The sequence below is a fragment of the Anser brachyrhynchus genome (assembly GCF_964034855.1).
Source record: "Anser brachyrhynchus genome assembly, chromosome: 3".
NCBI lineage: Eukaryota > Metazoa > Chordata > Aves > Anseriformes > Anatidae > Anser > Anser brachyrhynchus.
The window spans coordinates 56,963,739-56,985,825 of record NC_137696.1 but is presented as its reverse complement, the minus strand read 5'-3'; the positions used below and the strand labels follow the sequence as shown (position 1 = coordinate 56,985,825).

The following is a 22,087-nucleotide window of genomic DNA, read 5'->3' as shown; positions in this document are numbered from 1 at the left end:
AGATAAATTCTGCTTTTCAGTTTTGTTTGGAGAACACCAGAATGCAAACAAACAAAACACAACCACCCTCTCAGAACACAAGTGCTATTTGGTCCTAGGCGGAAAAAAAAAAACAAAACAGTAAAATTTAGAAGGGAATTAAGAAAAGCAATCGAGACCTGAACAGTTTTTGTCCATGTTGACGACAAATAGACTTTTTCTTAGTCTCACGATTAAATATAGAACAACACAGCAACTGGAAGGTACTGAACTCCAATGAATGTCTTCTTGCTGCAGAAGTCAGTCCCTAGACAACCAACTGTGAGTATCTTACTTCCATCTGGAATGAACCTCTTCCAGATTCTGAATTGCCAAGAAAACACATATACCCTCTAGAAAAGCCAATAATAGAAGTTTATATTGCAAAGGCAATATTTTAATTTCGTGCTCCCTCTAAATGTCAAGAAAGACAATCAGCAGTAAATTATTTATTAATAAAATGTCAATGCAAAATGTTTTCTATATCTTAAAAGGAAGTTATATCTCAGAGGAAAATCATTCCCAATTGAGCATATATAGGTTGATTTTGTTTCCAGCGATAACACGCACAGGAGACCTCTTCCTGCAAGTCGAGCAGACTGCTGGGTTCCGAGATTCTCGTAACCAGTACTGCAAACAAATCAGCTATTAAATTATACAGTGCTTATAAGCAAAAGCTAATATGCAAACAAACTAGGTTAGAGCCTGAAATCAAATGTAAGCTCTGTTAGTTACATCAGCACAACCCCTAAGAGCGAAAGAACTGGAGCCAAAAAGTAACCACTTAATAGTGAAGCACGGCCTGCAGAGTTCAAGAGTTATTCTGTGCGGAGGCTGCAGCACTGACAGCTTGACATAATTGGAGCATGTTTTGAGAACTCTGGTCTGCTTCTTTTCCACGAATAACACCGGGAAAACAGGAAAAGAGCTCACAGAAGAGCTTGCTGTGTTTGAAGGTGGAAATATACCGCTGCTGAATGTAACCTGGGAAACCGGACGGTTGACTGTCATAGAGCAAGGAAAGCTAAGCCTGACAAGACAGGATGGACTTGCACCAAGAAAACCACTTATCTCTTTATTGAGCAACAGATAAGTTGCAGAAGCGCCTATCTTTCAAAGAAACGCCTGCTTCGCTGATGAGTCCTGACTGTTGATCAAGCAAGCTTCCAACCTACCCAGAAAATACCAGCAGTCAACACTTACGCTGATACTAGCTCCCGGATGACAAGAAGGATGTATACTGCTGCACAAGCTCACTACACAAGGCAGAGATGGTGCTGCTGCAATGGCCTGTCACAGCAGAGGAACACCTCAAACACCTCCTGTTGCTGGCTGTACATTAACAATATGCTCACGTAGATCCCCAAACCCTTTACCACGGGGCTATTTCAGCACGCACCTAGTTCAGTTTCTCCCCAGATGACTTTCTCCATAACCACTGCAAAGTACTGCACTTACAGAGACAACCTGTCAATGAAGCAGTGACATTTCACAAATGTTCAGAGGTCTTAAAGCGTGATGCAAAGCACATACACTGCAGCGTGGCAAAAGATGAAATGAAGTAGATTACAGTTACTTCAGTGACAGCTAACAGTTTTCAGAGGGCTCCATCTGAACCATCCAAACCAGCCAGCAGCTTTCAAACGGAAAGCAGGCTGGGCTAGAACCACAGCTTGATTTTCAAGCAAGGTAAAGCTTGTTGGTTCTAAGCAGCTGTTCAACTGAGAGCTGCTTTTTAGGTTGGGGTCTTTTTGCTGGGGAGAAGAAAGAAAAAGATGAGAAAGAAACCACTTCAATTAACAGAGTTTTATTTAAGTATCAAGCATAATAAGCTTTCATTGTAAACCATGAACACAAAGAAAGCACTTTGAACGAGAAGTGATGGATCAGCACCCTGAGCTCCAATAAAGGACACTGGTCCCAAAACATGCAAAGATCTTTGTGCTAAAGAAACAAAGTAGGTGTTTGCAAAAGAGCGTTTTTTAAACCACTCATACATACAAGTCTGTTGTGCTTTGCTTACACCTTACAGAGAAACTGCCTCAAATGTTCAGCTGCCAGTCTGTTATCACCGGGACAAGGCTCAGAAATCACACAATATTCAAACAGAACGCTGCATAGGGCTAATGGGACGGGATCAGATGAGACTGTGTAGTTCAGAAACAGAACAATGACAGAAAGGCTGAGGAAAGAAAGTAAGGGACCATCACAGCTAACCTTGGAGTCCAGAAATTAAACTCAAAGACGGAATCTCAAGAAAATCCCAAAAAGGAAGTAATTACGTAAATAAAGCTAAGCAGAACAGAGGTAAAACCACATGGGAACCAACAGCTACAACATGCTAGTATAGATCTTCAATATCTAGTTAAAACTATACAAACTTACCCTCAAAAATTTCCCTTCTATTTTATGCGAATATTTGTTTTCTATTTAATAATGATTATCTTTGAAACCAACCCACCCATTTTGTTATCACAGACAACAGGTCTCTATCCAGGGATCTGAAAGTCTGCAAATGACTGACTAAGGCACATTTAACTACAGCTGTATCTTCCCCTCATACTTGAGGAAAATGTTGCAAAGTAGGTATTAAAATGTTTCTCCTGTGTGGATGGGGTAGAGGAAGGCAGGCTAGTTCTTGGCTTACACATCTACAGTGTATACCTCTACCACAAACACCATCTATAATGCCATCGTGTTTATTGAAATGCTACGTCAGTCAATCTATATTGTCATCTATCCGAGTGAAGAAGCTTTTGAGAGCACATGAAAGAATGAAGTGCCGTTAAGTTTGGGTTCAGCCTGCAAGAACAGAACTGCATTTTCCAATAAACTGTAACAGACTGGGTGCAGATGGGGGAGACTTGACTTCTAGGCACATCTTGATCTCTCTGCATTTAAGAGGACTGCTCTCCACTTACAAGTCACATGGGTGTCAAAACTAAGTTCAACACAAAGCAGCAACAGCCATCAGTAGTAAAAAAAAAAATGTAAAAAACTGTTGCAGCAGTTAAGATAAACGTAGCTGGGTAGGACAAGCAGATAAGGAGCTCTCCTCACAGTAAGGCTGGAGGCAAGACTGCTTCAGGAGCTTTAGCAGGTCTTTAAAGAGCAGAGATGCTGCACGTCTCACACCTTCTGGAGCAGATTCCATGCAACAGATTTGCCTGCCTGTTTTCAGAAAAGGCAATGCTGTCAAAACCAGCAGCCAGACCACATCGGCTGTTGGTTACTTTGAAGGCGGTTTCATTAAATCTGGCACTAGTGCTATGCAATAGCTGAGGGAAGATCAAAAAAAGTAAAAACCATCAGCAAAACACGACCTGAACTCTCAGGGCATCCAAGCATGATTCCCTATGCTGAACCAACTAGCTTCCCGGCAATGAAATCTGTCATAAATTTCTTGTGAAGGAACAGCAAAATGCAGTTCTGACTGCAGCCTGTTGCTCCACGGCCACTCCGTTAAAAAGGAGGACCACCGAGCTGAAGCACCTAAAAAGCATGAGAAAGACATGTCCCATAAATGTCCCACGCTAAATACAAAACTACATATATCAATATAACATTTACAAACTATAAAGTACTAAGATACTAAATGACACAGAGCTGTCATACTAGCAGAAACGAGGGAGAACTTCTGCAGTCCCATTTGTACACTCCTCTCTTCTAGTGTTTGACAGTGCAAGCATTTAAACCTATTTTGTGCCCAAGTCCAACATTGTAGTATTCAGGCTCTGAAGTCTCTAAACATAAGCCAACCAGTGCAGGAAAGATGTCATTAAAAAACAACACTGGTCTCAGTCTCTGAAAAAGTTTCCTCTGCTTTTGACAAAATTTGGTCATTCAAATCAAAAGCATAAGATGAACCTCAAGAAAAAATTTCACCTGAAGTGTTATTGTAACAAACATGACTTTGAGGTGTTTTATTCACAGAAACAATCAGTCAGAAGAATAACAGTGTTATACAGTTTCTTCGCAAGCTTACTAAAGCTCTTGGTGAGCTCTCTATACTACCTGGAGGTGAAATGAACAGTAGCATTGAAAGAAAAGCTTGGAGTTATATTGAAATTAAAACATACCAGATTCCTACTTCTAACATGCCTACAAGCAACAGTAATCACCTGCAAAGGACAGATTTGCAAGACTGATTTCCATTCCACTATGGGTTATTTGGCAGCTTCAGACTACCAGAAAAACAGTATTGTGCCATTAAACCCAACCGGAGGCAAAAATATACCTTCTATCAAGCAAAAGAACTACATATTTTTAAATTAAAATGACTGATTCTAAAATGTTATGATATAAAAAAGTAGCCAGAAACATACTTCTTTTTTTCCTTGTATGATTGAGGATTCAGACTTTGTTGCACTGAATTTTGGGGTTGTTGTGGAAAAGAATGAGGCATGTTTATAAAGTTATATCAACACCTCATCTAACGTTTAGGGAAAAAAAAAAAAGATATGCCAACACAGAACCAGTTAGGGACACAGTCCTAGTTCACACAAATAAAACAATGTTTTGTCAGTTATTTTCCCTTTCTGTTACCATTTCTTATTTTCTGTTTTTGTTTTGTTTAGCTTTTTACTTGAAGGCCTCCCTCTTAGAGCCACAGATTTCACACCTGAAACATTACCCAATTTGAAGATCTTTTTTTTGCATCTTTGAAGTAGCGTATCAATGGATGCACTGAATTTTAATAAAAAAAATTTCCAACTGTTTCACTATCCTGCCATGAGTTACAATGCTTAGTCACTCAAGCCTCAACACTGCACGCATGTTGCAAGGAAGCCTGTTCACTGAATGCATACAACAGGCAACATAATTGCCCGTACAGTGTAGGTGTTAAATCTGGGGTAAGTGCTTTTTAATGGTTTTGTCTTCAATTGCTATTTCTCTTCTCCACATTCACCCAAGTTACTTTACTCTTCCACGACCAAAATTAGTCTGTTGTGGAAGAGCTTTGGCTGAACCAAGAGGAATGACACAGCAGGAAAGTAAAACCTTAAGAACAACCATGGTCAGTTCTTGCAGAACCGGGCTTAGGCTTGGCAAGGCCACATGCAACACCTTCGTGTTCATGGCAGTTCACCCCGCTCTGCAAAGGAGGCTTGTTCTGAGCAGGCAGAAAAAATTCTGCAGCAAAGGCGTGGATTGTCTGTTGATAAGCCTTTACCATGATAAAGCTTGCTTTGAAAGATATGACTTTTAATTATTTAACGTATAAGAAAACACTCAGAAATATCTTTCACATGTCTAAGAATAGAAGTTTCAAAGCCCAACAATATTTGAATAAATGCTGCTTTGAAACATCATTCACGCTGCAAAATTAGGAATCTGTGCCTGAAGCCAGCCATCAAACTCTATGGAATCTGCAGTAGCTCGTAAATTACAGTTGCTAACTTTTGTGATCCAAGGCTATTAGATGAGGAAGAGAACAGAGCGTAGCAGGGAACAAGCACAGAGACGATTAACAACATCACACAGCACTTCGGTCACATTCAAGTTAATTCACCTTCACTTTCAAACCTGAAAATACGGATTCAAAAGTACATTTAACTGGTTGTAACACCAGTGGCACAACACGATCAGAGAAGCAAGAAAACAGATTGTCATATTGCAGCACACCGTGTTCATCGGAGGAGAGAAGGAAAGGTGTGATGAAGGAACCTAATTAACTCTGATGGACTGCAAGTTGGACAGGAACCAAATTTTTGGTTCTGCAGGTGGAAAAGACAAGCTGATTTCTGTGACGGTGCTGTGTAGAGCAACAGGACTTGGCAAGAGCCCAAATATGAGAAACAGAAGGAGATTAAAATGACCCAACAGTGACAGGAGAAAACAGTGGCTATCTGAAGATAAAGGGGGTGGGGGAGAGATACAGATTTAGGATCCAAAGATCCTCAGCCAAGCCACGTAATAGCAAGTAAGTCACCTGTTACTGAGTCTTTTCCTATTTTCTCAGCATCCACATATGCCAGGTTCACAACAGAAAGGAACTCCAGTCACAGCTATGTATTTAAACACAGCCAACTATTTCTGGATTTAGTACGATCTGTAACTCTCCAGCAATCTTCATTTAGATAGCTTCCTAGAAGTGCTGCTTCTTAAACGATTTTTGTTTCAATCTTTTTAGGAGTAAAGTCTGATCAATTTTGAAGATGTAGTCAGCTATTTCCAGTTGGGAAAAAGCAAAGGCTTAAATAATTATCCCATAAAGATGAAAAACATTTTTAACAATAACTCTCATGCCTGAAGCATCAAAACGTCAGGAATTATTTTTTTTTCCCCATGAGAAGTAGTTTGCAAACCACTTGAAAACAAAGTAGCTGAACACCTTGAGGAAGCAGCATACACAGGGACAGCACTCTGGTTGTGAAGAGCGCGTTTTAAGCGAGCTCATTTTGTATGTTGCACAAATTGTTCACCACGATGCCTCTAATTAATGGTGCAAGAAAACACAATAAACAGCTAAAAATCAAACAAACAAACCCAAAAGCCACACAAGATTCTTCAGTCACTTGTCTCCAAGTATGCACTGAAAAACATGCAGAGTTCCAGGGCCTTCTTCATTAGCTTACCCCTTTTAAGGCACGAAAACAAAGAGGAGGCTTGTAAAGAACGGTTGCCTGAATTTGCATGCAATATACACGGGCACTTAGCACTGCTCTCACACAACCCTTGTCACCATCAGAGAACAAGCCAATGCTATAATTAAGGCAACAGTGAAAGGAGGGTATGTTAATATAACTTCATGAAACTAGAGCTCTGTTGCCACAAAATAGACACACGAGGAGCTGTCAATAGCCCCCTGTAATAAAGCATAGTCTATACGGCTGCTTTAAAGGAGAAGAATGTGTAGCCTCCGGGAGTCTTCCATTGATGCCTTTGTACTGGAGCAGAACCAGTTTAAGAAGTTCCCATTCTCCCCAGCCCACTTACACCCACGGCCAAGTTCTCTGCCTCTCCAAACCTATCAGCACAGCAGCTTATGAATACCGAGGGGCTTACACCTCTGCTTTTTGCCAAGGGGACTGATAAGAAAGTGCCCCAGTCTCACAACATAGTCTCCCTCACGAGCATTTCTATAAGCCCACTGAAGAGAAAACGGGGCATAAAAGCAGGAGCAAGCACAACTCGACCAGCCTTTGCTGCAGAAGAAAACACGCTATGCCACTACAATGGCAGATATTGCCTTTATTTTAATTTATGCAAATTACATACTCAGTTACTAAGTTACACACACACAAGATACCTCACGCTCGGAGAACATCAAACTAACCCCTTCTGACTTGCGTTATTTCTAGTATAAAGATGCTAGAGATGCTATGCTGCTTAGCTGCTTTTAGAAGAAAAAGTTAAACACGTTGAGGCATCTACTATTCAAATGGAATCCTCCAGAACATTTCAGCCTTTCCGTAGCCAATGATTTTTTAAGTTTGTTGAAAAACACATCTAACAGAATTATATGCCCCATGAAACAGCACTTTCTTCTAAACTCTTTCCAGCTTCAGCAACAAGTTATCACCTTACCTGGAGAACTCCTATTTAAAATTTCTGGTCTTCACCCTGCAACTGCTCTGCCCTGGCAAAGCCCTACCCCGTCATTGCAGTCCCGCTCAAGTCAACAAAACAGCAGTCAGCAACACAACCTTGCTGCAAGATCAAAAGCATTTGTGCCTCTGCAATGTTTTACTCCCAATCCAATTTGACATCGCTCAGAATATTTTGGGATACGTATGCAAAACAAGAAGGGGGAAAAGTTACAGAATACGATTTTCCACGTAATTACATTCAATTAACGTTTTGAGATCATAATGTGAGAATTCCAGCTTACTTTCCTATTCCTTTAGGAATCGCTGTTGTGTTCTGACTATAGTGGGTCTTAACTTTTTTTTTTTTAATTATTATTTGCAAAGCCCTAAACAGCTTCCATGTGTTGAAAAACACTGTCATTGTTTTCTCAGCAACCAAATCAGTTTAGCCTTCAGGTTCTCGGAGCTGTAAACAATCCTGGCAACAGCGCCTTCGGGATGCGTTTTGGAGCCTGCCACCCCTTTTTACATGGGGAAGCCCTCCCCTGCTGCGCGAGGGCACCCCTGCCAGAATTTCACCACAGCAGCGTTTCCAGACCTTGGAGCTGGGGCAGAAAGCAGGGAATCCACTATTTATTTTTAAGCAGACGCTCTTTACTATGAAAGCGAAAGTCGCTCCAGCTTTACGTTGCCGTGTGGAAGAGTTCTCAGCGGCGGCGAAAGAAAATGCTGGAAGAGCCCTGAGGACCGGAGGCAGCCCGGAGAGGACAGCGAGGCAGGTCCCCCTTTGTCTCCCCACCAGCGCCGAGGCGGGCAGCCAGGTGAAGCCGGCACCCTTTCCTGACAGGGACTTCGGGGCGTGAGGAGAGGGGCAGACCGCGAGCACGGACAAGGGGCCCCCTCACGCCCCCCAGGGCCGGCTCCGCTCCCCCGGCGGCCTCCCCGGGGCTGGGCAGCGGCTGGGGCACGGACAACCGCCTCCTCCTCCTCCTCCACCTCCTCCCACCCCCCCCCCGCCGCCAGCCGTTAACAGCCGTTAACGGCCGCCCGCCGACTCACTGCGGAGGTTGTGGATGAGCTCGGCGTGGCTGGCGCCGCCCGACTTCCAGGCCATGGCGAGGCACACCCTGCGGAGCAGGTAGAGGGCCGCCTTCAGCGCCGCGACTGCGCACAGCAGCTTGCCCAGGAAGGACACAACCTCCAGCGCCGACACAGGCGCCGCCTCCTCGCCTCCCCCTCCTCCGCCCCCTCCCGCCGCCGCCGCCGCGCGCCCGCCGGGGGGAGGGGCCACGCGCCCGCCGCCCCGCGCGCCCGCCATGCTCCGCACGCCGCCGCCGCTGCGCGCGCGGGGGGGGAACCGCGCATGCGCCGCCGGGGGTGCTTCGGGGGTGTACGGGGAGCGGGGGGGGGGGGGGGGGGAGGACGTGCTCCGGGACGCGGCCCCCGATCGCTACCGGCGGCGGCCCGCGCGCCCCGCCGCCCGTGCGGCGCAGCCAATCGGGGACGCGGAGCGGCGCCGCGCTGTGCGCGGGGAGCGCCTATTGGTCGCGGGGAGAGCGGGAGGGACAGGCCTACGTGTTGGCGGCTGCCATTGGTCGGGTGGGGAGGGCGGGCGGCGCGGTCCCTGAGGGCGTCTGCTGACGGGGCAGAGCCGCGCACGTTAAACCCCCCGAAAAGACGGCGGGGTCGCGACGCCCCGAGCTCAGAACTTAATAAATTAATTCCACACCGGTTGCTTGTACGTGATATTATGGCTCTTTAGGGAGTGCAAATGGCCCTGCCGCAGGCTGGCCCCGAGCACCCCGCCCGTGACAGGATTTTGCCTTCCCGCCCCTCCGGTCCCTGCGAGCGGGTGCGGTGCCGCCGGGGCTGCGGCTGGGCAGCGCTGCTTCCCCTAAACGGGTGCGCCGCCACGGCTGGGTCATCTGCCTGAGGCCAGGCGCCCTGCTTCCCCGTTATCTGCCTTTGGAACGCAAGAAGAGCGGCGAGTAACTGTGAACAGATAGGCCCTGTCAGTAGTGTGTGGTATAGAGAAAATACAGCGTCATCCACAGACATAAATTCAAACATCGCTGTTCTTTAAAAGCATTCCCAGTAGAAGGACGCACACAGCCTGTCATACACCGTGCGAGACGCAGATAACGTTGTCTTCTGTGTGAGAACCCATCCTGGGAGGGACGAGACTGTGCCATCTCCGCACCACACACACTGTCCATCCCACAATTGTTAATTCAGGTAATGAGAATGTGGGAATTTGCTTTTCTGGCTAGCACTCCATACAGAGCAAAGCTGGCAGTTGCCCAGTGTGAATACCAGGTCTCCAGACCCTTCCCATCTGGTTCTTTCAATCCTGGAGTGGGATTTGCTGCTTCATTCTGTATTCAGCATCTGTCTTCTCCCAGGCATGATCTGGGAGCTGCCCTACAGTCTGTCCCAGAATATAAAGGGTCTCGTTGTTATACCCAGTGGGCCACAAGAGAAGGAAAGAAGCCTTGGAGTTAGAAGAATTCCCAAAGGGCAGCAAGTACAGAGAACAAACAGACATTATAAAAATACACACAAAAATACTTCATTGTTTTAAATGCAAAAGACATTTTCTGTTGTGGGACATAAGCAAACTGCATTGCTCTCACACAGAGAGGCTGTTGGCAAGCAATTAGCTGGCCCATGCTTAAAAGCATTCCAGGGATATTTACCCCCTCAGGAGACTAGAAATACAAGAGAAACCATTTACACACACTCTGACTGTTCCTACCAGGACCAGCTCGATTTAGGCTTAAGCTCGTCAGAGAGCACAGAGAAAGAGACCACCTTTATCTCCTAGGAGCGCACAGACCTGCCCAGAAGCTTTCAGGCTGAAGGTACCTACTGGCCACTTGCTGGCGATGTTCTTGGCATGACTCTTCAGAAAGCAGCAGAACAAAGTGATATCTGGGGTGTCTTGGGTGGTTACCAGGCATGTGCGAAGGAAACCAAGTTAGGCTCTGCAGGTTTCCAGGAATTTTAAGACAAGCCAATTTGCCTCAAACATCCCTGAGAAACTAAAATGCACCAATGGCAGCAAGATGCACCCATTTGTGCAGTAAACATGAGGGTCATTGGCTCTTTCTGCTCTCTAACTCCAGGCCATGAATCTGTTTTTTAAACTTCTTAAGTGCATGCCCATCAAGATAAGCCTGTAAAAAAACACAGAGATTCTATGCTAGAATAAAAGACAAGCCTTTTTTTTTTTTTTTTTTTTAACAAAAGTGTGTTTTCTGGCCATCAGCACTCCTGTGAAACATCTCCATCTGCTCTGCCACTCAGCGTTCCTTCATCCTCTTCCCCCTCGCTTGTCCAAGCCAGCACAAGCACCTTGGGCCCCAGATGCCCACAGTCAGTCCCAGGCTCCTCGGTCTTCCAGAGGGGCAGCCACCTCCCCAGCTCCTCCTGGGAGCTGCTGTGTGGACGGCCCTGCCAGGGAAGAGGCAGGGGAATGCCAGCAGCCAGAGGAGTCCATCATGTGAATGCTCTGAAATGGAGATCCCACTAATTTTAAGCACACAGCCCATCTTGGATCTCTCTCCTTTTCCGCACATTCACCCACATCTCAGTCCCTTATACATTTATATATAAACCCCTCCGTGCTACTATTTCTGTTTCATCCCTTCCCTCCCACCTCATGAACCCGTTAGAATTTTGAAATCCTTTGAATTTAAAAAGCATATAAAAAGTTGGTCATCACTGTCTGATCCCATCTGCTTCTGCATATACATACCAGAAGCAGAAGTTTCCTTATGAAATGTTCCTGCTGAACATTTCCGCAGCTATGTCCCACACCACACACTAATTGGCTCCTACACCTACACTTGCTCCTCTCCCTGCCTCTGTTCTGTTTTTAACTTAATCACTCTCCTTCATCTCATGTCTCTTCCTGTAGTCTCAAGCCAGCCTCGGCATGTGCCTTCATTTTGTATTTCCATTTCCAAAGTTTATATCTAGAGTTATTTTGCACTTTGTATCCCCTGGTCAGGGCAAGCAAGGGCTGGGGATGTGCTCAGGGCCCTGGCGCTCTGCTCTTACATCTGCTCTGCAGTGCCCTGCGTCGTCAACTGCGCTTGTTCAGGAGACTGAGCTGGGCACAGCTCCAGCAGCTATGACCAGCAGTAAAGACAGCGTCTCCAAATAACTCTCTTAAAATATTGCTGCATGATAATTGGAGGAAAGCAGACTATTGGCAAGTAGAAGTCAGCATTGGCTTCCCCCTGCCCCTTGCATGCCCACTGGCCAGGGGGTGCCTGCCTTCCCAGGCTCCAGCACCTCTGGCAGAGGGAGGCACACCTTTGGCTGTCATCACCCTCGCTCACACCCCTAACTTTAGCCACAGCTGAGGACAACCCATACAACCCCCTTTCTGTCTCCACTAGTGTGTCTGGACCTGATGCCCAGAGCCAGCTTTGTCCGGTCTTAAAGTCCTTGTTGGCAACCTCAGAAACACTCGATGAGACATTTTTTTCTTGTGGTCTTGTGTTCAGCTTTGTACTGTGTTCAGCTTTGGGCCCCTCACTACAAGAAGGACATCGAGGCCCTGGAACATGTCCAGAGTAGGGCTATGAAGCTGGTGAAGGGCCTGGCACACAAGTCCTGTGAGGAGCGGCTGAGGGAACTGGGGTTGTTTAGTCTGGAGAAGAGGAGGCTCAGAGGAGACCTTATCCCTCTCTACAGCTACCCAAAAGGAAGGTGTGGGGAGCTGGGGGTTGGCCCCTTCTCGCAGGTATCTAGTGATAGGACTAGAGGGAATGGCCTCAAGTTGCGCCAGGGGAGGTTCAGGCTGGAAATGAGGAGACATTTCTTCTCAGAAAGAGCGGTCAGGCATTGGGACGGGTTGCGCAGGGAGGTGGTGGAGTCACCGTCCCTGGGGGTGTTCAAGGAAAGGTTGGACGTGGTGCTTAGGGACAGGGTTTAGTGGGTGATAGTGCTGGTAGGGGGATGGTTGGACCAGATGATCTTGGAGGTCTTTTCCAACCTTAATGATTCTACGATTCATTTTATTTATTTAAATGTTCTATTACAGCGAAAACGTGTACTAATACAGTACAGACAATGATCAAACGCAGAGGACATAAGATACGCGAAGGTTCACAGGGCAGCCCTCAACCCCTCACAGGACCACACCCTCCCACTACGGCACAACGCCGCGGCGGCCATTTTGGGACCACGGCGGCGGGCTCCACCTCAGTGCCCGCCCCCCCCATGGCCGCCCCCGCTCCGCCCTCCCGCTCCTCCCCCGTGTCCCTCCGCGCTCGCCGTCCCCCGGCAGCCAATGGGGGGCGGCGCGGCCGGCGGCGGGAGCGGGCGCGCGGCGGGGCGGCCATGGAGGAGGTGAGCGCCCGCTTCGTGGCGCAGAAGATCAGCAAGGCCCGATGGCGGCCCCTGCCCGCCGCCGCGCTGCAGCCGCCCGACGTCTTCGCCACCGGCTCCTGGGACAACGAGGTGAGCGGCCCCGGGCCCCCGGTGTCCCCCACCCCCCGGCGGTGTACCCCGGACGCGGGGGGCGCCTCGGGGCTGCCCCTGTGAGCGGGGCGGGCTCGTGGCTCGGCGGCTTTCGGGAGAGTGAGCCGGTGTGGTCTCCGTGCAGGATAACCGGCTGTCCGTGTGGGCCGTGGGGGAGCTCGGCAGCGGGGAATATCTAGGAGAGCCTCAGCTGCTGTGCGACATCGGGCACGATGGGGACGTGATGGACATGCAGGTAACTCGGCTGTTTGTTCCCTCTTGGCACTTAAATGGTAATTATCGTAACACCAAGATTCCCCCAAAAAACCCCAAACCCCAACTTATCCTTATGAAGAAGGGCAAAGCTGAGCAGTATCAGTCTTTGTTTTTTTTTTACCAATAAGTTAAGATACTCTGAAATCAAAGCGATCATCCTTTTATTGACATAAACTCATCAGATGTTCTTATCTCTCTTCAGTTTTTGGATCAAGAGAGAATTGTTGTTGCCTCTTCAACAGGAAGCGTAACTGTATTCCGTCATCATCAGAATAACCAGGTGGGTAACTCGCACTGGCTCAGTGCTGCCGTTCTGCATAACACAGGTCACTTTGATCTTGCTGTAAGATTTCTCAAATCTGCCACAGCAAGAAACGTCTGGCAACAAAAATGATTTTTTTTGAAGGCTGTCAGATAAAAAGCTTTAGTCTTATACGTACAAGGAAAGAAGAACATTTAGCACACATACCACATCAATTAGGTTCCAGTGCCAGACAGACTGGGTTATATGCTAACGTATCTGCAGCCACATAATCTGTTCACTGAAAGCATACTTGAAGAGACTAGATTGTTAGCTATGGTTATATTTGAGAATGAATAATTTCAGGCAGTGGGAATTAATGAATTTGAGTTCTTGCATTATTTTTAAACTATTTGACTCAATAAAGATAATGTCTAAAATGTAGTCACAGAATCAGTCTTTTGCTTTGATTACAAGTCACTGAGAATAAATTATTTATTTGCAGTGACACAACAAAGACTAATATTTGTTAGTAGTTTGACACAGTACCTAAAATAAACTAAATTCCTTGGAATCAGGATGTAAATCTGACCTTACATTTTGTAATGGCCTCAGCACTTTTTCCTTGGCCTAGGGAGAGATTGGACGGATAAGTCTAGTGAGAGACATTCCACATTCATAAATAGATTCTGTTAGTTCTGATTTCTAGCTCTTGTTAGAAAGGTGGTTCAGAGAAAACAGTCTCATTGACAAGTTATGCGCTCAAGAGTTGAGGGAAATTCAGATCTCTGATTCTTACTTACGTAGATGATTCTCATTCCTATGAGGTGGAATGGCTTTCCTGGAGCTTCTTTCTGGTTTTGTGAGTATGTGTGAGTATTCTGAAAGCTTTGCTCTATCAGGATCGTTACTTATCAGCAGAATTTTGTGTCTGTTTGTTATTTAGACTTTATTGGTCAACCAGAGGTGGGAAAAAGCCCATTACCATGTGGATCAAGACACGTCTTGTGGTGGAGCAGCGTGTACGGGAGTCATCTGCAACAACCCAGAAATTGTCACTGTTGGAGAAGATGGTAGAATAAACCTCTTCAGAGCTGACCAAAAGGATGCAGTAAGGACTATAGGTATGCCAAGTAAATACTCAGGTTGTTTTGGCTTGGAACAGCTTGGTTGGTGTATATAATAGAATAGTTTAGTTGGAAGGGATCTTCAAAGATATGTAGTCCAACTGCAGAATATTTTTAGCCAAAACACTGGTGTGTTTTCAGCACTGTTCTAGTCACAAATCCAAAACCCATGTAGTTCATCAAATGATAACAATAGAAAGGAAGGCAGTTGAGAATTTAAATATGACAAGGTGAATGTACTTCCTCCAGATAATTCCTGTATTCCCCTAGACTTCATATATTTGAAGTGTATTTCAGATATATTTCTATATTCATTCAGATTTCAGATATTTGTGAGTCAATGATTAAACTGATGGAGACATTTTAAGCTTAACATTCATTCCCTGTAGGCTCCTGTTTCATCAGAATTGCTAAATACCCTAATAGAATGCATGAAATATGGTTAAATTTCAAGAACCAAATCATTCATAACTGAGTTACATAACTGAGTATATAAAATGCATACATAACTGTTACATTACATAACTGAGTAAACGACTGTGGTCGTTTCAAATCATTATTTGTAGTAAGATTAACCTTCCTGTACAAGAACATTTACTTCTGTGTGTCTAAAGGAACCCCAAGAGCCAGAAACCACAATTTGTACCCTGTTCTTTTATCAGATAACATGGCTTACAGTGATCATCTCCCACTTAGTGAAAAAGGTTGATATTTCTTGGAGTAAGAGATGATGTGATAGAGTAACAGATGTTTTTTGTAGGGTGTCAAAACTGAATCGCAATTCTTCTGTCATGCTAGTCTCATGGAAATAGTACATAGCGACTGTTAGAAATCAGACAAAGCAAAAATGATTTAAAGCACGCTAGCACTGTGCTTGATAATGTAACTTTCTCCCTGAAACCTCAGTTTGACACATCACCCGTGTTTCCTCTAAAGTGAAATCTTGCCTCAGATTGAGCAGATGAAGGAATTTACACAGTGGTAAGCCAATTAAGGAATGAAGCGCTCTAGGATTTCTAGAGAGGGCTACCTGTGTGTGCATGGCTGTATGCACGCGCACACAAGGTAAATCCTATTAATTGCATACGGTCCTTTACTGAAGCTCCCCGAGTACTCCTGTAGGAAATCTTTTTTTTCAAGTGTAGGAGGAAATGTAGTGGGTCACAAGGCAGAGTTTTAGCACTAACCCACAAAACACAATAACTCCTTCCACTTTGAAGGGGAAAAATAATTACTTTAAAAGGATTATTTTTTTTTTTTACGTTATAATTTATAAGTAAACTTATATTTATAAACGTGTTTTTATTTATGGCAGAGAGTGTCCTGATACAAGTTTAATAGAGTAGAATGTTTTGCTGACTCACAGGAAAGAGACGATCACCAAAAAAATACTGATTTTTTTCTCCTGGCAATTGCTCAGATGGATGTAAGTCGTTAGTTTTCTTGGTGCTCACTTGATAGCACTATGTAAAAATGTTTGCTTTGTAGCGCTAGATCTAGAGCCAATTAAAACAGATTTGTTTCAGTAATGTGTGTTACAGGAAGCAAGGGCTCCTTTTTCACCAGGTATCCTTGCAACACTTAAAATTTTACGTGACACTGGACTGTCTCTGCCCCTGAAGAGGTGGTCTGCTTTTAGAAGAGTTGTTTTGTTGCAGTTAAATAGAGATGAGCATTCGGTAGGCTTACCTGAATTTCTAGTTCAATGCTTTCCTGATCTCTCTTGCAGACAACGCAGACAGCAGTACGCTCCATGCAGTGACTTTCCTTCGCACAACCGAGATCTTGACAGTAAATTCAATTGGACAGTTGAAAATATGGGACTTCAGACAGCAAAGAAATGAGCCATCTCAAATATTTTCTTTGTAAGATCTTAATTTTTGACACATTTACTGAGAAGCATATGCTACTTTATATCTGATTTAAGTCTTTCCTGATACCACACCGTTCTTGACAATGGGATGATAAATGACTTTTTTTTTCCCAAAGGTTTTTAACCATGTTGGAATCTTAAATACCAAAAGCAGACTCTGCTTGATGGCTGAATTACTCTTGAGACTGAGCATTGTAATTAGATGGTCTGTTTTGTAATTTAACTCTTGAAGGACTATTGCATCTCTACATTTGTTCTTTAAGAAAAAAGCAAAGCACCTCCTTTCTCTTTCCCTGATTAAAAATAGCTTTTTTCCCCACAGGCCTAGTATAAAGTTCTTGGCATTTGAAATGTTTTTGTGTGATAACATTGTGCCTTATAAGGTCCTGTGTGAAAACAGAACTAGATTCAAATCCTGTTTTTTGTCTGTGGAATAATTCCCATTGCTGTTAATAGACTGTGGGTTAGGAACCTGCTTTTGTTAGTGCTCAGTCTTCCTTTTTAACTATTACTATATGTTATAACTGTAATTAGAACGTGAATTTCAGAGTAACCCTCTTTTTGTAGGTATACTTAAAGTACACAAGGCTTTCTCTCGTAAAGCTGTCAGATACGCTGCAGGTGCCAGCATACTGCAGGGCACAGAACCTGCTGCTTGTCCAGTTGTAGCTGCGTGTTACTGCTGTGCCTGTGAATTCCAGTAGGTGTCATGTGGCTTCAGCCTATTGTGACTAGCTGCTGCAGGAACTGAAGTTGGTCAGCACTGCTAAGGAGGAGAAAATGTAAGTTGAATGAAGAATTCATTTTTTTTTTTTCCTTCTCCTTTGCAGGACAGGTGAAAGAGTTCCACTGCACTGTGTGGACAGGCACCCCAATCAGCAGCACATTGTGGCCACAGGGGGCCAGGATGGGATGCTGAGTATATGGGACATCAGGCAGGGTACTATGCCAGTGTCCCTCCTAAGTGCTCATGAAGCAGAAAGTAAGTATCTGGATTGGAGCAGGGAGAAGAAAGCGTGTTTGGAAAAGCTTCTCTAAATCCTGGATAAAAACTTGGATGCATTGTAGCTGCGATAGAAAACAATCACGTGCGCTATTTAATGTGTCTTTATCCAGTTCAGGTTGTTCCCTTTCTGTATGTGAGACTGTTCTCATCTAAAAGGCAACTCTATTTATATTAAAACTAGAACTCATAATAAGTTCTTTATTAGTCATTAGAGATACATAATCAGAAAGTCTGTTTCCATAAAGTATATATTAATAGTTTCTGCTCATAGAAACCGATGCCGTGGTATGCAGCTGTAGTAAAGTGGGAATGCAGTATCTAACAATCTTGAAAATATGAAGGAGGAGGACATGATAGTACAGAGCTAACTTTTCTGTTCATTTATGTGACTAAGATACCAATTCATTTTGAGCCGAACGTTTCTTGACTCAATGCCACAATTATGTTTAAGTAGTAAAAAAAAAAAATATTTGAGATAAGTTTTATCCACAAATATTTTTTCCCAGTTGTGGTATTTAGACACAAAATAATAACACGTGTGCTGGGAAGGAATGCATGTTGTGTGCAAATTTTAACTTAATAGTAGGGAAGATGGCATGAGAAAGTATTCGGAATACCTGAATTCAGATAAGATTGTAACCTCTAAGAACATTCTCAGTATTGAAAATGCAACAAAATAGTCTTTTCTCCCCCCCCATCCTCTCTCAGGGGAGGGAATACTGCAGTAGAGAACTAAGGGTGGGGCTTGGGGCCTTTCTCCCCACCTGCCCCCACTTAAGAATGGAAGGTTTTGGCGGGGACCTGAGTTCCTGTAAGTGCACGTCCATATACTAACCAGATCGCACTGAGCTATGCGCTCGGTATTTGTTCTAGTTTTGTTCCTCTTCAGGCCCTGAAGGTCTAGTGAAGGGCAATCTAACCTTCGCTAGTACAAAAAGTAAAGAGAAAAGATGTTAACTTCTCAGAAAGCAGTAGTACTCTTCTGTTTCATGGAAGCTCTTTTTCTTTCTCCGAAGCTGGTCGGTCTTTCTCCCCACCCGTCTCCCAAGAGAAACAGTAGGAGGCGCTGTCTGGGTGATTCCATTCTGCATATGGCCAAGCTATATACATCAGTGGTAGCAGCGTTATTTTACTGCTACGTACACTCCTTTTGATTTGTGCATGAGTTGTAGTTACGGATTATGTACCCTCCACTTCTTTGGCAACACCAAGACCACACTGCCAACACTAACCACACTGCCACTGAGGCACATACTGTACTTGCAGTCTGGATAGATATGTGAAATACTTACATGTGAAACACCTGGAGGTGGCGGTGGCTTTGTTATCCATAATGCTGTCCACGCTGGTTTATGGTTGCGAAATTATCTTCCTATTGTCATAAATAACACTACAATTATTTTAAGACAGAAGTGAGCTCTTAGAGTTTTATACTCGTTATTTGGATTTATGGAATGGAAGAACCAAACTGCTTTTAACATCATTGCAATGTAGAAATCTTCAGGAGCATGTTTTACACACTTTACATATGCTTTCTTCTTTGTTTGTTTGTTTTGATGCTTACAGTGTGGGAGGTTCACTTCCATCCCTCCAACCCGGATCACTTATTTACATGTTCTGAAGATGGATCTCTTTGGCATTGGGATACTTCCACAGACGTATCTGAAAAACCATCTTTTCTTCATCATGGTAAGGATGATTAAAGTTGATTTGCATTGAATATGTCAGTTGGCAACATAATTAAAGCCCATGTGTTCACATGATCAAATTGTGAATACAGTCATAACACAGAACATTTAAAGCTGATTTATTTCTTTAGAAAGAAAGCACTGATAGGTACTTCAGGAAACCTACTTACAAGGCAAACAGTTGTGTGTGATTTTTTGTTTTGATCTGTCCTTTCTGTACTTTATCTGGTGTGTGAAATCTGGTATTTCAGAGATAGAGTTCAATTAAAAATCATCTGTGTATAGAAGAGACACGAAGGCAGCCGAAATGACCGTACTACCTGAGTCTCTGAGGGAGATGGACACAATTTTGTAATAAAATAAGTAATAATTATAAATTTATTCCTTATGCAATTTTTTTGTGGTCATAATTGGAAGACTGACAATTAATGAAACTGGATCCCTTTGTAATGTGCAGGATTTTAATTAAAAATATGATAATGGTTTAATATAAACATTTTACATGATAGTCATAAAGACTACTTAATTGTTTGCAATTTCAGATTGTAAACAGAGGGGAAACTTTCAGATGTGATCTGCTGCCTTTGATTTCAAAGTTGCCATTCAAAATCCAGTTCTGTATAGGGAAATAATAGGATAACTGATGACCAAGTTGTACTCTACATGTTTTGGGGCTATATTAAATATAAACCCTTCATAAACCGTGTGTTAATTTTATGCTGAATGCCAAAACTGCAAGACTTCAGTTTGAATTTAAAATTTTATGTGGAAAAAATTCCAAGTCAGCTATATTGTTTGCTGCAGAATTAGTAGGAAGAAGATACAGTAGGGAAAAAGTGTTGTTAAAGCAAAGCTGATGTAGCAAGACAATGTGTAAGCAGACTTTTTTTTTCTTAAATCTTTCCTTGCTTTAGTTTCTGGCTAGAAAAGCTTGTAGATATTTAAAGAGTTTGTTCAGCAAGATGAAGTCTTAGCTGTACTGACCTATTAGTCTTGACTGAGGACAGAGCTGGTAGCAGGCTTCTGTAATAGCTTCAAGAACTTAATTTTTTAAGCTATTTTTCCTCAGTTTACCACAGACAACTTCTGTTAACTAATCTAAAAACTGACTTGTCAGTTTAAAGTGGCATTCTAATTATGCCTGTCCCACACTTGCTATGTTTCTCTAAATTCTGACAATACTAAATGAAAACTTATTTCCCCATTTTCTCTCTTCCCTTTCTTTTAGGAGGAAGAAGTACTACCTACCTTTCCCACAGTACCATTAACCAGTCTGTTGTATGTGCCTGGCTAAACAACGATCCTACCAAAGACCGCATGGAAATTACCAACTTAATTCCAAATCAGACTTTGTCTGTGAATAGTTTAGATGTTTTGGGACCGTGTCTGGTGTATGGTACCGACGCAGAGGCTATTTACGTGAACAGACAACTTTTTGCATGAGACTACTCCAGTATTCCTTTGAAGTGCTGATGACCTTGAACTACTGGGCAATGTTGGTTTCATTTAGGATAACTGTGCTCAGTCTGTTATCAGCACCTGGGGGAGAGGCCTGCAGCTCGGTCCTGGTATTGGAGCAGGAATGTGAGTTACCCCAGATTCTGAAAGCTCTCACTTGTTACTGGTGCTCCAGCACGGGTAACTAGGCAAGTTTACATGTATGCTTGCTCTCATTTCTTCCCTAATGCCTATTTGATTTTGATAAGCAGACAGGTAGTTGGTAGGGCGAGATATATGTTGTAAGGTTATTTCTGTAATACGCACAATGCGAAGAAAAGATAACCTTTTTTTTTTAATGTAAATACTTTTTTCCAAGTATTAATTCAAGGCCAAACTATGGGGTTCTTTGACATTCTTTTTATGTCACATGAAAGAGATTGGGGTTTTTAATATGAGATTTTGGTATATATTTTGGGAAGATAACTTTTTATCCAAGCACATGAGAATTGGAGAGGTAAACTGTTAAAGATGTGAAATGTGAAAGGTCCTATAAGAATTTTAACGTTTTAGTGGTATTGTTTTGGATTATTTACAGCTTCATCACAGATGTCCCATGTTAAATGTTGACCATGATAACGTACCGGTTACTCTCTCGGCAGAAGACCGTTTTTATAGTTAAGTGGTCATAAATGAGAGACATGTTGGCTGTTTTCAAGTATGAGATTGAGACTTCCTAAATTCGAGACAGTCTTTGTCAATCAAAATTTCACATCTAGTCTGTTGCAGTCCTTGAAAGGTTGGTCTTATGATTAAAGTTGTGCTTACCTTTTGTTGCAGAGAACCCTTTCTCTTTTTAATAAATATTTTGCACAAGAATAGTGGTCTGATTTATTAAATTAGTTTGAATAGGCGTGCTTGTAGTTCTCTGTGCGGGAAGGTAAATAACTAGAGCTTATTTGGACTGTGTGGGGGTGAGATCAGAGGGATGGAGGGAGATGTCAGGATTTTGGGCAGCAGCAGAGAAAGTTATAGGGTTTTAAAAACCATTTTCCAGCACATGAGCTTTAGAATGCATTTTATTTTAAAGCTGGTGAGAAAAGCGTTCTTGATCTGCTGCCATGAGGATAAACTGAGGTGGATTTCTTACGTATCCGGCTGAAGAGCATGGCTTGTGTGGTGGTTACAGGGCTGTCCTTTCATGAAAGGATGCACTGAGTTGCCAGGAGGCTTGTTAAAGACTTGAATTTCGCTTCCCCAGTTAGTTGGAAGTGCAACGTTTTGCCTGAAAAGAAAACTGGCCGAGCTGCATCTCCTGGTGGTTCCCTCAGCGAGTCCCTCCTTCATCCCCGAGGACCGACCAAACCCCCCCGGCACAAACCCACCGCTTCTCGCCTTCCCCCCGCCCCCGAAGCTC

At 43.8% G+C, this 22,087-nt stretch overlaps 2 protein-coding genes across 3 annotated transcripts in view; one reads left to right on the top strand and one right to left on the bottom strand.

Annotated features, from left to right (window-relative positions):
• Positions 1 to 8,883, bottom strand: part of PCMT1 (protein-L-isoaspartate (D-aspartate) O-methyltransferase) — a 34,525-nt gene extending 25,642 nt beyond the window's left edge. For both annotated transcript variants that reach the window (XM_080588031.1, XM_080588030.1), the window contains exon 1: positions 8,610 to 8,883. In XM_080588031.1, coding sequence (XP_080444157.1) covers positions 8,610 to 8,868 — 259 coding nt within the window. In that variant the 5' untranslated portion in view covers positions 8,869 to 8,883. The remainder of the gene's footprint in view (positions 1 to 8,609) is intronic.
• A 3,925-nt stretch (positions 8,884 to 12,808) lies between these two features.
• Positions 12,809 to 21,549, top strand: NUP43 (nucleoporin 43). Its single transcript, XM_080588016.1, has 8 exons — positions 12,809 to 13,022; positions 13,168 to 13,278; positions 13,501 to 13,578; positions 14,486 to 14,663; positions 16,396 to 16,531; positions 17,370 to 17,521; positions 19,112 to 19,234; positions 20,462 to 21,549. Exons 1-8 carry the CDS (start codon positions 12,903 to 12,905, stop codon positions 20,674 to 20,676), a joined length of 1,113 nt encoding a protein of 370 aa, XP_080444142.1. The 5' UTR covers positions 12,809 to 12,902; the 3' UTR covers positions 20,677 to 21,549.
• The last annotated feature ends 538 nt before the right edge of the window (positions 21,550 to 22,087 follow it).

What these genes read in the sequence shown, in the direction of transcription:
- NUP43 (XM_080588016.1), top strand. Translation starts at nt 12,903, where the DNA reads ATGGAGGAGGTGAGCGCCCGCTTCGTGGCGCAGAAGATCAGCAAGGCC. An exon ending in GTCATCATCAGAATAACCAG is followed by an intron (nt 13,579 to 14,485) that starts GTGGGTAACTCG and finishes TTTGTTATTTAG; the next exon opens with ACTTTATTGGTCAACCAGAG. An exon ending in GGATGCAGTAAGGACTATAG is followed by an intron (nt 14,664 to 16,395) that starts GTATGCCAAGTA and finishes TCTCTCTTGCAG; the next exon opens with ACAACGCAGACAGCAGTACG.